We start from the raw sequence: 13818 nt of genomic DNA, 5'->3' as shown, positions 1-13818 counted from the left end.
GTGTTAGCATGTTGTGTGATTCACAATCACATTATGGGGGTTGAACCAAATGACCATATTATGGCGGCTGCAATGAACCAAGTAGAGTCTAGTGACCCCCAACAAGAAACACAATCACGTCGGGACTCCATTGAATACAATAGAGTGTGGAATGCTAAGAGATATCAGATATGCCAAGTTATGCGGTCTGATTATACCAGGAGTGGAGAGTAGTACTTTATTTAGATTTCAATGATTGTAATACGTGTTGTAATTTTTTTTTTTTTTTGTAAGGACAATGTATTTACTATAGAATTCTGGTGGTGTAAGGAAAAAGTATTTTCAACATTACATTGTTATTTCTAGTGTTAGCATTTTTGTTCTGTTGTGCACATCTATAAGCGTGGTTGTATGTGTATTTGATTTGTTGTTCATATTCTGAGTGTAATTACTAAATGCTACTCTCACTATACAATTTTCATATGTAGTAATGTTGAAGGGAAAAGAGAAAGTGGGCGGCACTAAGCAGTTCAGGTGGTTGCCCCTCATGCACAAGACTCTGCTTAGGCTACCTGCTGAGGAGGCTGCGAAGGGCAACAAGCCTTCTAACACTTTCAAGACTGACTCCTTTGCTTTTGTAGCGAAGGAGATATCTACTCTATTTGGGTTCGAGTGCCACCCCTCTTATATAGAGAATTGGCTGCGACTTTGAGGATCATGTGGACCACTATTCAAACTATTAGGAAGAAGAGTGATTTCGGGTGGGACAATAACTTAAAAATGATTACATGCGATGCGAAGACATATCAAGAAGAAGTCATGGTATGGCTTCCAACTATATTTTCTTAATATAAATGATAATATATGTTTTTGGCTTTTATAATCTATGAATTGAGAATAAGACAAGGCTGCTTAAGTACCCTCTTTATATGAAATTTAGAGTGTCATTGTTTTTAGGATTCCATTGCTTTTACAAATTTTCAAATATAACTTTCATGTGCAGATCTATTGTAAAATTTGGTCTTAGCATTTGTACATTGTATTTTCTATTGTACTTATCTTCAAAATCATGAGTTATGTCTTATGTTCCCTAACAGATTTTTTTGTTTATCATTGACCTAAATCATCTAATGGCATCTATATTTAATTGAATATTGAATTTATGAGTGAAGTGATTATTGCATTGTTATTATACGTTCATTTCTCCCTTACAAGCGCATTGTAAGCATGCGAAGTATCTGAACAAAAAGATTGAGATGTATGATGAATTGTAGTGGGGAAGGATACAACCACAGGTAGCTTTTCTAAGTCGTATGTGGATATTGAGAATGAGCCAGACAATAGGGATAGTACTGAGTTTGTGGCAGACAATAGGAAGGAAGGTGTGGTGGACAAAGGGAAGAATGAGGTAGAGTCATCCACCACTGGGTCGGGAATTTCCAAGTCCCATAAAAGAGGGTGTGCACCTCCCTCTGATGATAGTGTGCTAACTGATCTGTCTGATCAGCTGAAGGAAATTATTGTGGTTTTGAAAGAAATCAATCGGGGGCCCGTTGATTGCACAACTGTTTACTTTGAGGTCATGGCTATGGTGGCGGATGGGTATAGTAAAGACATGCTTGCAACTGCCTTTGACAATCTCTGTGAAAATAAGAAGGCAGCACGAGGATTTCTAGCTAAGAATGCTAAGCTGAGAAAGCTGTGGATGGAGAGTTTTTTGTTCACACACCTCTGACTTGTCTATTTCATGTTGACTGTGACAGTAGCTTTAGGGATTAATTTTTGTTGTAGTACTAGTATTCACCTACCATTGTATTATATATGTAGTCTTTTGTATTATTGGGACGATACAATTGTCCAAATTATATATTTGTACTGTTCAGATACCACGTGTAGGTATCATTTTTGTACACCATGGAGGTGTAATGCCAATGGTGAAAGATTGATGTGGTTGTTTTGATATAAATATTATGGGTATATTCGGATGATTATTTTTGATGTTGAAGTGGATGATTATTTTTGTACTGTTATAGGTTTGTGTAGGTAATGCAGGTGCTGAATTTGTAAGGCATTTCATATTTTCCGTAAAATGATGCACAAACCAAACATAGGAATTGATTTTCCATAAAACGAATTCTATTTTCCGTAAAATGTTTGAACGAACCAAACATAGGAATTGATTTTCCGTAAAACGAATTCCGAGGCAGCCAAACAGCCTGAATACATTTTCCTTTACGGGAAAACAATTTCCTTTGAAATGATTTTACGCTCGGAAAAGCATTTCTGTTGAACCAAACGTAGCCTTAATGTGGTGGTTAGGTGCAGAACATTTAATGCGGTGGTAGCAACTTTCTTCCCAGATATTTTTTCTTTCATTGTTGGTTATCTTCCTTGAAGCTTATCCATAAAAGGAAGGATTACCTCTTGTACAACATTCCAAGGAAGGCTGGGCTCCAACCTTCCACAACGCTTTCCCGAGGAAGCTTGGCTCCTCGAGAACTACTACCAGCTTATTGTTATACTTTCTCATCCTTGGCTCATTGATCCCTAAACTTAATAAACCCTATGACCATCCTTGGGTTCCTAAGTATCCTCGGGTATGGCCCACGACCCAATACTCCTGCTTAGATCACTCGTCCCCACACTTCCTTTCCTCCTACGTCACAAAAACAAACCAAATTATATATACACGCTAAGGGAGTGTTTGGTATATATACTTAAAAACATGTGTGGAAACACGTGTGGGTGAAAAAGTGTGTGAAAATATATATAATGTTGTTTAAAAACTGAAAATTGTTGTTTGAAATGGTATACCAAACACCCCCTAAAGATTTTTTTTTTTTTTAATTTTTTTTCCGAAAAGTGCGGCTTCTTTAAAAATAGTGATTTTTAAACATGTGTTTTGAAAACACAATTTTAAAGATAAAAAATAAGTGTTTGCTAATAATGTGAAATTCTTTCAACTAACTATTTGGATTATGTTGGTCTAAAACAATAGTAATCTCAATAACACATTCACATTCCCGTATTTCTAACCTCTAAACCACAAATAAAATAATTGAAAAGTTAAAATATGAACCACAGATTAAAAGAAGTAAAAAATATGAGAGAGAGAGAGAGAGAGAGAGAGAGATGGTGTGCCCAATTCAATTTGTGGTGATTGAGCCTGCAGAGCTTGAAGATGATGCAATTGAACATTTGCCTAACATGTCATCTTCTTTGCATTTTTGATAGCCGGTGCTACATTTTGAGTACACCAAGTTTAGAATCCTCTACCCAACCCAACGTATGTCAACTACCATTGGAGTTTTTGTGTTAAACTTCAAACTTCTTAATTTATGCCAAATGTTTTCTTTAACTTAGGTTTTTTATATTTATAAAAACAATATATCACTTGATTAGTGTCCAAAATTAAATTTAGAAAAAAAAGAAAAAAGAAAAAAAAGAAGAAGAAGCTTTTTGTTAGAAAGCGGGTTTCCAATAAAATAAGAAAAGATTGAGGCAAGTTCCATAATATAGCAAAAGTGAAAGGACTAAATACAAAACCTCACTTTGCCATATACTACTTGCACTGGCTTGCACTTGCAATTTCCTGTCCCGCCCATTTTTTCTCTGCCAAAGATTTTGACTCTGTAGTGTACAACCCAAGTTTCTCTGTAAGTAAAATGCAATCTCAAACTCACTCACTGTATACTCTATTCATATATATATATGTATATGTATATTCTACGCTTTTCATTCTCTTCCTTTTATCCTTTACAATTTGTTTTCTCTTTAGGGTTTCATAGATATACATATACATTCGGCTCTCCAGGGTTTTTATTTACTTTATTTGCATTTTTGATTGACATATGATACTTAGGATCCGTTTGGTGGCCTAGAGTATAAATGAATAGAATGTGTAATTGAGACTTTTTGATGTTCTGTTGATTTGGTTCTATTTAAAAGAAGAAGATCCGAGTCCATGTTAATTTTTGTATACGAAATTGCAAAACATATATTTGCATTGTTAATATAGAAAAATAAACTTCTTCATTAAAAGTCTCAGACTGCCAGTATTTTTTAGCTTGGCAATTGTGGTAATGTAAAATTCTTTGATATTAATTGGGCATTTTGGGTGAAAATTATTCCTACTCGGGTTTCCTGCATTAATGTTTCATTTACTTGCTTGAGGAAAATGTACGTAGGAGTGTAAATAGTCTGATACATACATTGAGATCATTCTGTAATGTGTTTATTGATAGATATACATATTAATCAGTTTGCATTGGTTGATTTTTCACAGAAAACACTTAAATGGGTAGCGAAGATTTAAATGGGCATGAGACAGGTGATATGCCTGAAAGCTCTCATCCTCCACAGAAACAAGGACTTGACAATAATTTTGATTTAAAAGGAGGTGAAGAAAAAAAGTGGCCTGGGTGGCCTGGAGAGAATGTGTTCAGGATGTTAGTTCCTGTGCAAAAGGTTGGTGGTATTATTGGTCGCAAGGGAGAATTCATTAAGAAAATCACTGAGGAGACAAAGGCTCGGGTTAAAATTCTTGATGGTCCTCCTGGGACATCAGAAAGAGCAGTAAGTTGCTTTTCTATAGTGTCGTTTTTATTGGGGTTTGTATTTATGTTCTGGGCATATTGAGGTAGTTTTCCTGTCTACCTCAGTGGTTGTTAAACTTAAATTATCAATCAATTTATGTTCTTACTAGATGCTTGACTATCTGATGGTTGTACTGAATATTTATCCTGGTTTTTATATGTGAATGAGTTATGGTTTTTGTCAAAAGTACTCTTGTTCTCATGTTTCTTATGGTATGAATTTGTGCAGTTCTCGACTTACATAAGCCTTAATCCTAATTAAATTGGGGTTGGCTATGGTTTCTCATTCTAATTGGGATTAGTCACATCACACATCTTCTTTTTTGTCATTTATCTTATCTAAAATTGTGCTTGCTCTCGCCTCCTTGTTCAACATATCTTTCTTTACTACTTCTGCCCATGTTGTTTCTTTTTACTCCATCAACTTGAATAAATCACTCTTTTTCAGTATGTATCAATCAGTTTGCATTGCGTACAATTGAACCATCATAAGGAACTCTTCCGTTTTATTTTTAGACCTCCTTCAATAAGAGTTACTCCTACCTTTGAAAGGATAACTTCATTCTCTTATCTTTCCTGTTGTTATTCCTCATACCATCTTAATATTTTCGTTTGGGCTATGCTCATTTTATGATCATGTTGCTTATTTATTTATTTTTTTTTCGATAAGCATGTTGCTTTAACAGTCTAAACGTTTTGTACCACCATAGCTAGTCTTATAGCAATCCTTTTCTGGTCAACTTATTAGATTTGTACAATAATGTACCATCAAATTCTTATTGTCTTGATTTTGCTTGTTTTCTTGCAATCAATTGCTGTAAGGCATTTTCTATAATCTACTTCTAGATTTTTTTCCCTGTTGTTGGAATTGCATAAAGGTAGATGCATGGAGCTTATTTTTTTTGGAAATATCACTGCTATTAAATGTTAACTTGTCATACCCTTCAATTCTTGTTTCTCTGTATATTTCTATTGTTTTTGTTTCTGTTATTCCTCCGAATGTAGAACTGTATGAACTAGCAGGAATCCATTATTGCTTAGGGAATTGCCTACAATCAAGGTCAAAAAATGGACTAACTATCTTGCTAGCCTAAATTCCAGCAAATAATTAACAACAGATATACAGCTTTGGTTATAATAAAATATGTTCACTCCAGTATTTAAAAAAGCTGCTAAGAAAGTGATAAATTGGGACCGTTGGGTTACTAAATAGTTGTTAACAATAAAAGACAATAAGATGAAGATGAAGTAAGTTGGAAGGTGAAATTAAATTAACAGAGGCTAAGTATGGAACCAAAGTAAAAGTGTCTTTTGTCACAATAACCAAAATGAATGTGTGCAGGTTCTTTGCAAATTTAAGGCAACAAATCAATTACCAAAGTGGCTTCAAACTAGAAGAACCAAAGATCAAGGTTGCAGGGATCTGTTCTGAGCATTACAAGTGCTGAAAAGTTCCTTTTGACTTAACAATCTGGAATATGTTGTGCGGAGTTTGGTATCGAGAAGCATTCTCTGTATCTGGTAACTACAGAACTTGGTCGACTGGTGTCTTGCCGGACATTGTTAAACTTTGTACTAGGAAAATCTTAAATTGTCATCAGTATGATGCAGTATTACTAACAAGCTTCTCAATTTTTTCACACTTTAATAAGCACAAAGTACATTGAAGCATGGAAGTATAGGTTGTTAAAACCTTTACTAAAGTATAGAAATATGAAATATCTCTTGAACAATTCTGCTACTGGAGTGGCATAAAAAATAATTAATTCCTGAATAGACTAAAGACTGTCACTTGAAAATTATAAGTTTAACCAAAATATAACATGTATAGAAGAATGTGTACAGAGATGTGTGACTTAATCTTAAAATGCTTTTACTCAAATCTCGTATTCTTATCATATTTTAATATGTATACATCACTCAATGGTGTTTGGGGCTTGTTCTCCCACCACCACTTCAAAAACCTTGAAATTGATAATGAAGTTGGTTTCTTGCTAGGAAAAGAAACCATTGGGTTGGGAGACACCATTGGCATGGTTTTTAGTAATTGTTATGTTTTAGTTAAAATCATTTTTATTGTCCCCAATGGACTACCATAAAATTGTATTCTTAGGACCCTTGGATGTGTGCCTTCTTAGTAACAGTTTCAAATTTTTAGGACTGAAAATTTGTTCATAGAAATATTGAAAGATGTTTTTTAAGATTGATATGAATTGTTTGGATGAATAGATGAATCATGAATGGAATTGAACACTTCTTTCCAAATGCTATAATACCGATGATTAATTGTGTTATTGTAAGAAGCTAATTGTGTGTTTGAAAGGATTAGAAGGTCCACTAAAGGTGGAATAATTTTTGGGACTTTTTCTTATCTGTCATGCATGAATTGATTTTGGATTCTGCCACTGGATAGTTTTATGAAATGAATCATGGTCTGATGATGTTGCTAATTTCACTGTTTGTTTCTCTGGCCTTTTTCTAAGGTGATGGTTTCTGCTAAGGAAGAGCTAAATCTTCCTCTTTCTCCTGCCATGGATGCTTTATTGAGAGTTCATAAACAAATCATCGATGTAGACACCAACTCTGCTCACGCTACATCTGGTGCAGTGGGCACAATTATCACAAGGGTTCTAGTGGCAGATACTCAGGCAGGAAGTCTGATTGGGAAGCAGGGTTCAACTATAAAGTCCATTCAAGATGCTTCAAATTGTACTATTCGGGTTCTCAGTGCAGGTTCTTGAAAAATATTATTTTCCATATAAAAATGTTAGATTATTATTTTTTTCCTCTTTGAAGATTTTGAAATATTATTTCTTTTTCCTCACTCTTCCCCCCCCCCCCCCCCTCGCAAGGTTTTACTTTCATTTTATACATCTTGTCACTTCTATTCAAGCACTGTGACCCTTTGTGTTGACTTTGAGTACTGTTTTCCACATGCTCTTTTGCCATATTCTCCTTATGCCTATCACATACCAGATAACGTAGTCAATTTTTTTTTTTTTTTGTGAGTTGAGCCTTGTATTTGTTTTCTTAGTTTTCTGCATGGCCTAACATATAAAGAACTATTTATTTTTTTTAAAAATTATTACATTGTTTACTGTTTTCGAATGTGAAATCTTCACAGAAAGGCTGCTTTAATATTCTGAATATTGTAGTAATTTACTGCAGAACACCTACCAGAGTTTGTGTTGAAAGATGATAGTATTGTTGAGGTACATGGGGAACCTGCTGGTGTGCACAAAGCAGTTGAACTGATTTTAAATCATCTCCGAAAATTCCTGGTTGACCGCAGTATTATCGGAGTATTTGAAATGCAAGTAAGTTTGTTTGTTTGTATTATTTGGGATTGGTAATCATCGTGATTTCTATTTCCATGCACTGTTGTTTATATACTGGTTGACTGGCTCACTTGCTGTGGTTCGCCATTCCAGGTAAGGGTAACATCGGTTTGGATTAGTTTGGCTTAGATGACACAAATACTAAAAGGGTGTAGTTCCCTACTTCCCTGGGGATCTAGAATGTTAGATGCTCAAAACATCCACCCTATTTTCTTAAATTTGAAAGACATACAACGTAGGGAAAAGTGAAGCCTTAGTTGAATTTCCTGTTTGAAATGTTTTTGAATTATCTTTTTATATATAAGCATGTAATGCTTTACTGAAAATGGTTTGGGGCCAAAATGAACTTTATGGATCTATATGAATAAACCGGGAGTATCTCTTTGCTCTAGGGATGCATGAGCTCGCTAAAGTGATTCAAGAGGAAATCTTTTGGTGTTTGCTTTTCACATATGATATAGTTTTAGTGGATGAAACTAGAAGTGGAGTCAATGCCAAGTTAGAAATTAGGGGGGTTATTAAAACTTAAAGGTTTTTTATTAAGTAGGACTAAAATTGAGTACATGGAATGTAGGTTTAGTAAAAGTAAAAAATTAAAATAATATAAAGGGGCAGTAAGACTCGATGTCAAGAGATACAAAAGAGAGAGAGCTTTCAATTTCTTTGATCAATAATTCATAAAGATTGAGAGATCAAAAATGATGCGAATCATAGGAGAAGAGCAGGATGGATGAAGTGGAAGAGCGCATCTAGAATATTGTGTGATCCTAGAATACCTATTAAGTTAAAGGGGAAAATTTATGAGATTGCTATAAGACTAGCTATGCTCTATGGTAACAAACATGGGTTGTTAATAAGTAACATATTCAGAAAATGAGTGTAGTTGAAATGAGTGTTAAGATAGATAAGTGGAAATACACGGAAAGTTAGGATTTGAAATGAGAAAATTTGCTCAAAGATAGGGGTAATCTCCTATTGTTGAAAAGACTAAGGAAAGTCACTTAAGATAGTTTGGTCATGTGCAAAGGAGAGCAATTAATTCATTGGTAAAAAAAAGTGAGTTGATTCAAATTGAGGGAACGAAAAAAGGAAGACCAAATATCACATTAGTAGTAGTTAAAAAGGACATGTAAATTAAGAAAGTAAGAAAGACTATGACTTTATATGGATTAAAATGGATGAAAAGAATACATGTGATCAACCTTGCAATCTTGTTGAGGATCATAGCTGACCCCAAGCAATTTGGGACTAAGGCCTTGTTGTTGCGTATGAATAAACCAAGAGTATTTGAACTTTTTTGAGTTTAAATGAACTTCAAAATTTTTTTTTGACCCAGTTTAAATTCATATTGAGTCTAGGATAGTTCAAATTTGTCAATTGTTTGTTTAGATGAGGTGGTTTATTATTTGTCGTATTCATATTGGATAAAATATAACTTGTATAGTTGTTTTTATTGGTTAGATGCAGATGCCAAAATTTCAAGCAAACCAGAACATTCCCCCACACCAGTCCTGGGGCCCTCCTCAAGGTTTTCCAATTAATGCTGGTGCCGGACCTGATTTTGCACCTAATCCTCAATATGTGCAGCCTCCACATCAATATGACAATTATTTGCCTGCTCCACCTCTGGATAATCAGCATTGGCAGGGTCCTATGTACGGAAGGGATGCTTCTATGGGGATTCATTTATCCAGTGTCCAGCCACAACAGCTAGTGGCCACCAAGGTGCTTTCTTCTTGCTTTGATCTTGACTGTGTTAGTAAGATATGAGGGTAACTCTCTAATGGGGTTGCAGTAAACTTATGGAAACTAAGATTTTCTTTCTGTAGGACTTTAATCAATTAAGTCCTGTGTTATACTTTATTAATTTCAAAGTATTTCTCTCTAATTAAAATCCACAAATGTTTCATAATAAGATCTGATGTTGATGGTAGAGGGCTAGAATTGTTTGAAGCTTTATTCTTGTGTACTTTGTATGAGTGGATGACTGTGTTGTCCACCTTATCTTCTTCCTCTTTGTTCACTTTCATTGATAGTTGTACTATACCTTGACTGTTTTCTCTTAGTAGCTCTCTTGTATATTGAGTTTTCCTCAATAAAACTTTATTATTCATTAAAAAAAAAGGAATTGTTTAAAGCTTCATTGTGCCACTCTCTTTTTTTTTTTTTTTTGAGAAACTCATTGTGCCACTCTTGATAATAGGTTTAGTTGAAAAATAAAATTGTGGGTAGCATTTATAACTTCAAATGTTGGAAGAGTAAATATTTTTTGACATGCTTTTCTTCTATAAGAAAAGAGCCTTGTAACTTAACTAGTTGGCATCTCTTGGTGTTTTCAATGGAGACATTCTTGGTATAATAATAATAATAATAATAAAAGACTTAATAATTTTAACACTAAACAAATTTTGATTAAATTAGATTTGGTTTTTCTATTTGATCTTAATTTTTCCGAATCTTTCTGATTTAAAAGAAAAATGGAAACTAAAATTCCAGTTATTCTTACATAAAAAAATAATGCTTTTCTTCTACAAACTGGACCTGGTGTCCTTTGAGGCTTCAACACTCTTGAATCAGGGACTGGGCCACTGATGTTGATGCTAGAGGGTTGTTTGAAGCTTCATTGTGCCGGAATATTGTTTGCACTTTCCTTTCACTGAGGAAACTGCTGCTGTGAAATGAATATTTTATTATGAATTATGATGTCAGTTATTTCAGTCTGCTAAGTGGCAGTTGAATATAATGTTAAAATTGTTTAGGAAGGCGTTCCGCGTGAGGGTATTTTCCCAATAATATGAATCACAGTAAATTGTGCAAGTAGCAACTGCTCTTTTTTCATTCGCATATTATTGTCTTGAAAACCCAGAAAGAAAAAACAAAGAGAATGAGAGAATGTCAGACCTTGTTGAGGGCTAGGCTTATTCTGTTACAAAATTATTTCTGATATATGCTGTTTACATTTTTCTTTGTAGGTTACGCACCACATGCAAGTTCCTCTATTATATACAGATGCTGTAATTGGGATATCTGGTTCTAATATAAGCTACATACGTCGTGCCAGTGGGGCGACTATTGCAATACAGGAAACAAGGGGTATGCCTGAGGAGATGACTGTTGAAATAAATGGATCTGCTTCACAAGTACAAACAGCTCAACAGTTAATACAGGTATTCTACAATTCCTGTGATTTCCATGTGTGCAATATTTGCCTTTATTCTCTTGTTACCTCCAGTTTGATTTGCTTTTTTTTTTTTGTGTTCCCTTGTTTTGCAATCTTATTTTTAGTTTGTATTTCTTATGTTTATATTGTACTTTTGAAATTAAACGAGTCATTGGATTTGATAATGGCATCAAAGCTGTAGTGTATTTGTTTCTGTATTTCAGATCTGTGTTTGATTTGTTTCCCTGTAATTTGGACTTTTAATATGTAGGGTATGAATTGATGTAATTTTCTAAAAATTATGTAACAGTCATATGTTGAAACTCTGTTTGTTATAGTGATAGTTCTGTTGTACTTTTTTTTTCTTGAAAATATAAGAAAGTAAAAAAATTTAGGTTTAATTTCAGGGGTGGTTTCATTTTGTCGTTACATAACAGGCAGGCCGAAATTATTGGCATTGGTAACAAAATGCTTATGTGTCACTTAATTACAGTAAACAAAAATTGTAAGTGGCATTAAGAAAGCCTCCTCAGCACACCCTAGCCTTGGTTGGGTTGCAGTAGTGCAGCTTGGCTAACGGTCACAATAAGCACACCCTAGCCTTGTGTTCTAGCAAGCTTTTATCAATGGTGCGAGGCTTGGAAACTAGAGGCAGGACAACAGAGGAGCTGAGATTAGCCTACTGTTGTGAGTTGGCTTTCCCAAAACTTGAGATCTCCAGCAAACAGTTGGTCAGACCTAGTGCTTTGATGGATTTGATGATGCAAAAGCAAGGGGATGATGCAGGACAATAGGCACTTTTGTTGTGGGATCTTTAGGAATTCAGCACTAAATTAGGTTTCTTGGTGATATCTTGATGGGTTCTTGAATAAGGGTTGATGTTCAAGGGTTTAAGTATGAAAAGATTAGATCTTGAATATGTTTGATGAGAAATAAAGAAAGATAAAGTGGTAATCACACCTAGGTTTTCCTAATTATTCACACTTAGGTAGGAGAAGGCAGTTTTCTCAACCAAAAAAATAAGAAAGGGTAGGAGAATGCAATTATGCATTCAAAGCTTAAAATAAGCTGCTGAATTTTTTTAGTAAACTCTATCTTGCTATGAATTTTACTACAATAAAGCCTTTATATAGGCTATTGCTATATCCTTTCCTAGAAGGATTAGGACTTCTAAATAACTTGTTCCAAGAAAGGCTAAGATTACTGATAACAAAGAAAAAGTAATAAACAACTTTTCTAAACCAAATAGGTAGCCGTTATTAGGGTTAATGGTTGAAATGGGTGGGTTCAACTTGAAAATTTCTCTTTTTTTCTTTTGGGTTATGACTGGAGGTTGCAAGGTATGGTTGATTTTGGTTTGGGGTTTGGTGGTTGGGTGGCACAAAGAGGTTTTGGTTCATGGGTTGGCGTTGCTGGAATTGATACACACAAATCGAAGTTTGGTCTGATGGAAATAATAATAATAATAATAATAACAACAAATAAGCTGCTGATTTTTTGGGAGGTTTATTTTAGTCCCTTCTTTTTATTGCTAAAAAGTAAAAGAAAAGTGCATTTATTTGTGCTTTATTCTTTTTTAAAAAAAAGTGCTGGAGAAGCGCGCCTATGATGCGCTTCATTAATCCAGCTTCGTTTCAATCAAGTGTAGCGCTTAGACCTTTGACCTTTTAGCTTTAAGCAAGCCTAGGCACACATTTTTAAAAAGCACCAGAAAAGCTTCATTAAACAAGCTTTTGCTTCAATCAAGTGCAGCACTTAAACCTTTAAGCTTTAAGCAAGGCTAAGCATGCATTTTAACAACCACACAACCATGTAATACTGAGGTAGAATTACTCAGTTATTTCTTTCTTTCTTTCTTTTTTTGCCTTCACCACTGCAGCGCCTTTTCTTTATCTAATAACCTCTTCTTCCTATTTGCATGATGCAGAATTTCATGGCTGAAGCTGCAAGCTCTACACAGAACCCAGCTGGGGGATCCATCTGTCAGGGATATAATGCTTTTCCATCTTATGGTCCTTCCTATGCAACTTCAAAGCCCACCACTGCTGGACACACAGGCCATGCACCTGCCCCAGACTATGGTTCAGTGTATGGCAATGATTACGGTTATTGAGATGCTGATATAATTCTGTAGGTATTTTGCAAACATTGTTCTGTGCCGTATCAACTGGATGATACCAGATAATTTGATATGTTGATGTTCTGAATTTGGTGACATTTTATTGTTCATTCTTGTAAATATATTTTGTTAAAAGTGGCAATGTGCTTTTTAGCTTCGCTCTCTTTCCCTCATCCTTATTGCTACTTTGGTCTTTTTCTTACTGGTCTATTGCTGCTAGCACTGAATTTTATAGGCTGTTTAGGACAGTTCAACACATTCAACGGTGGAGTAATAATGCTTGTGTTTTTTCCTTTGTGGGTTTTTTTTATTTTTTTTTTTGTTGGGGGGTGGGGAGGGCGGTTGGAAGAATTCAAAATAACTTGGAATATTTATTCTTTCTGAGCTACTTGTATATGTGGGCATCAGGAAATTCGGCATTATTCTGGTTGATGATCTGGTATATTTCATATATTCTTAGTGTGAATCTGTGAATGACCCTTTGATCACAATGTTCGTGCTGGCCAAACATTCTTGTAAGTTTTTTCTTCAATTCCCGTATATTTTGCAATACTGTCTATCTACTTTTAGGATAAATTTCATAAACTACCCTTAAGGTTTGAACTAATGCAAAAAAAGTCTAAAAGT

General features: G+C 34.7%; 1 protein-coding gene across 2 annotated transcripts; it reads left to right on the top strand.

Annotated features, from left to right (window-relative positions):
- The first annotated feature begins 3532 nt into the window (after positions 1–3532).
- On the top strand, positions 3533–13326 carry LOC115987915 (flowering locus K homology domain-like). Of its 2 annotated transcripts, none has more exons than XM_031111527.1 (7): positions 3533–3635; positions 4265–4554; positions 7058–7307; positions 7743–7891; positions 9380–9637; positions 10885–11079; positions 13000–13326. In XM_031111527.1, exons 2-7 carry the CDS (start codon positions 4276–4278, stop codon positions 13183–13185), a joined length of 1317 nt encoding a protein of 438 aa, XP_030967387.1. In that variant the 5' UTR covers positions 3533–3635; positions 4265–4275; the 3' UTR covers positions 13186–13326. The 2 variants fall into 2 exon arrangements, with proteins under 2 accessions (XP_030967387.1, XP_030967386.1); XM_031111526.1 differs by having other exon boundaries at positions 9374–9637.
- The last annotated feature ends 492 nt before the right edge of the window (positions 13327–13818 follow it).

This window comes from Quercus lobata, chromosome 4 (assembly GCF_001633185.2).
Source record: "Quercus lobata isolate SW786 chromosome 4, ValleyOak3.0 Primary Assembly, whole genome shotgun sequence".
Lineage (NCBI taxonomy): Eukaryota > Viridiplantae > Streptophyta > Magnoliopsida > Fagales > Fagaceae > Quercus > Quercus lobata.
This window is presented reverse-complemented; position numbering and strand designations above follow the sequence as displayed.

Excerpts from the sequence above, each read along its gene's own strand:
- LOC115987915 (XM_031111526.1), top strand. The coding sequence starts at position 4,276 with ATGGGTAGCGAAGATTTAAATGGGCATGAGACAGGTGATATGCCTGAA. Across the intron at positions 7,308-7,742 it reads TATTCGGGTTCTCAGTGCAG|AACACCTACCAGAGTTTGTG; the intron begins GTTCTTGAAAAA and ends AATTTACTGCAG. Across the intron at positions 9,638-10,884 it reads AACAGCTAGTGGCCACCAAG|GTTACGCACCACATGCAAGT; the intron begins GTGCTTTCTTCT and ends TTTTCTTTGTAG.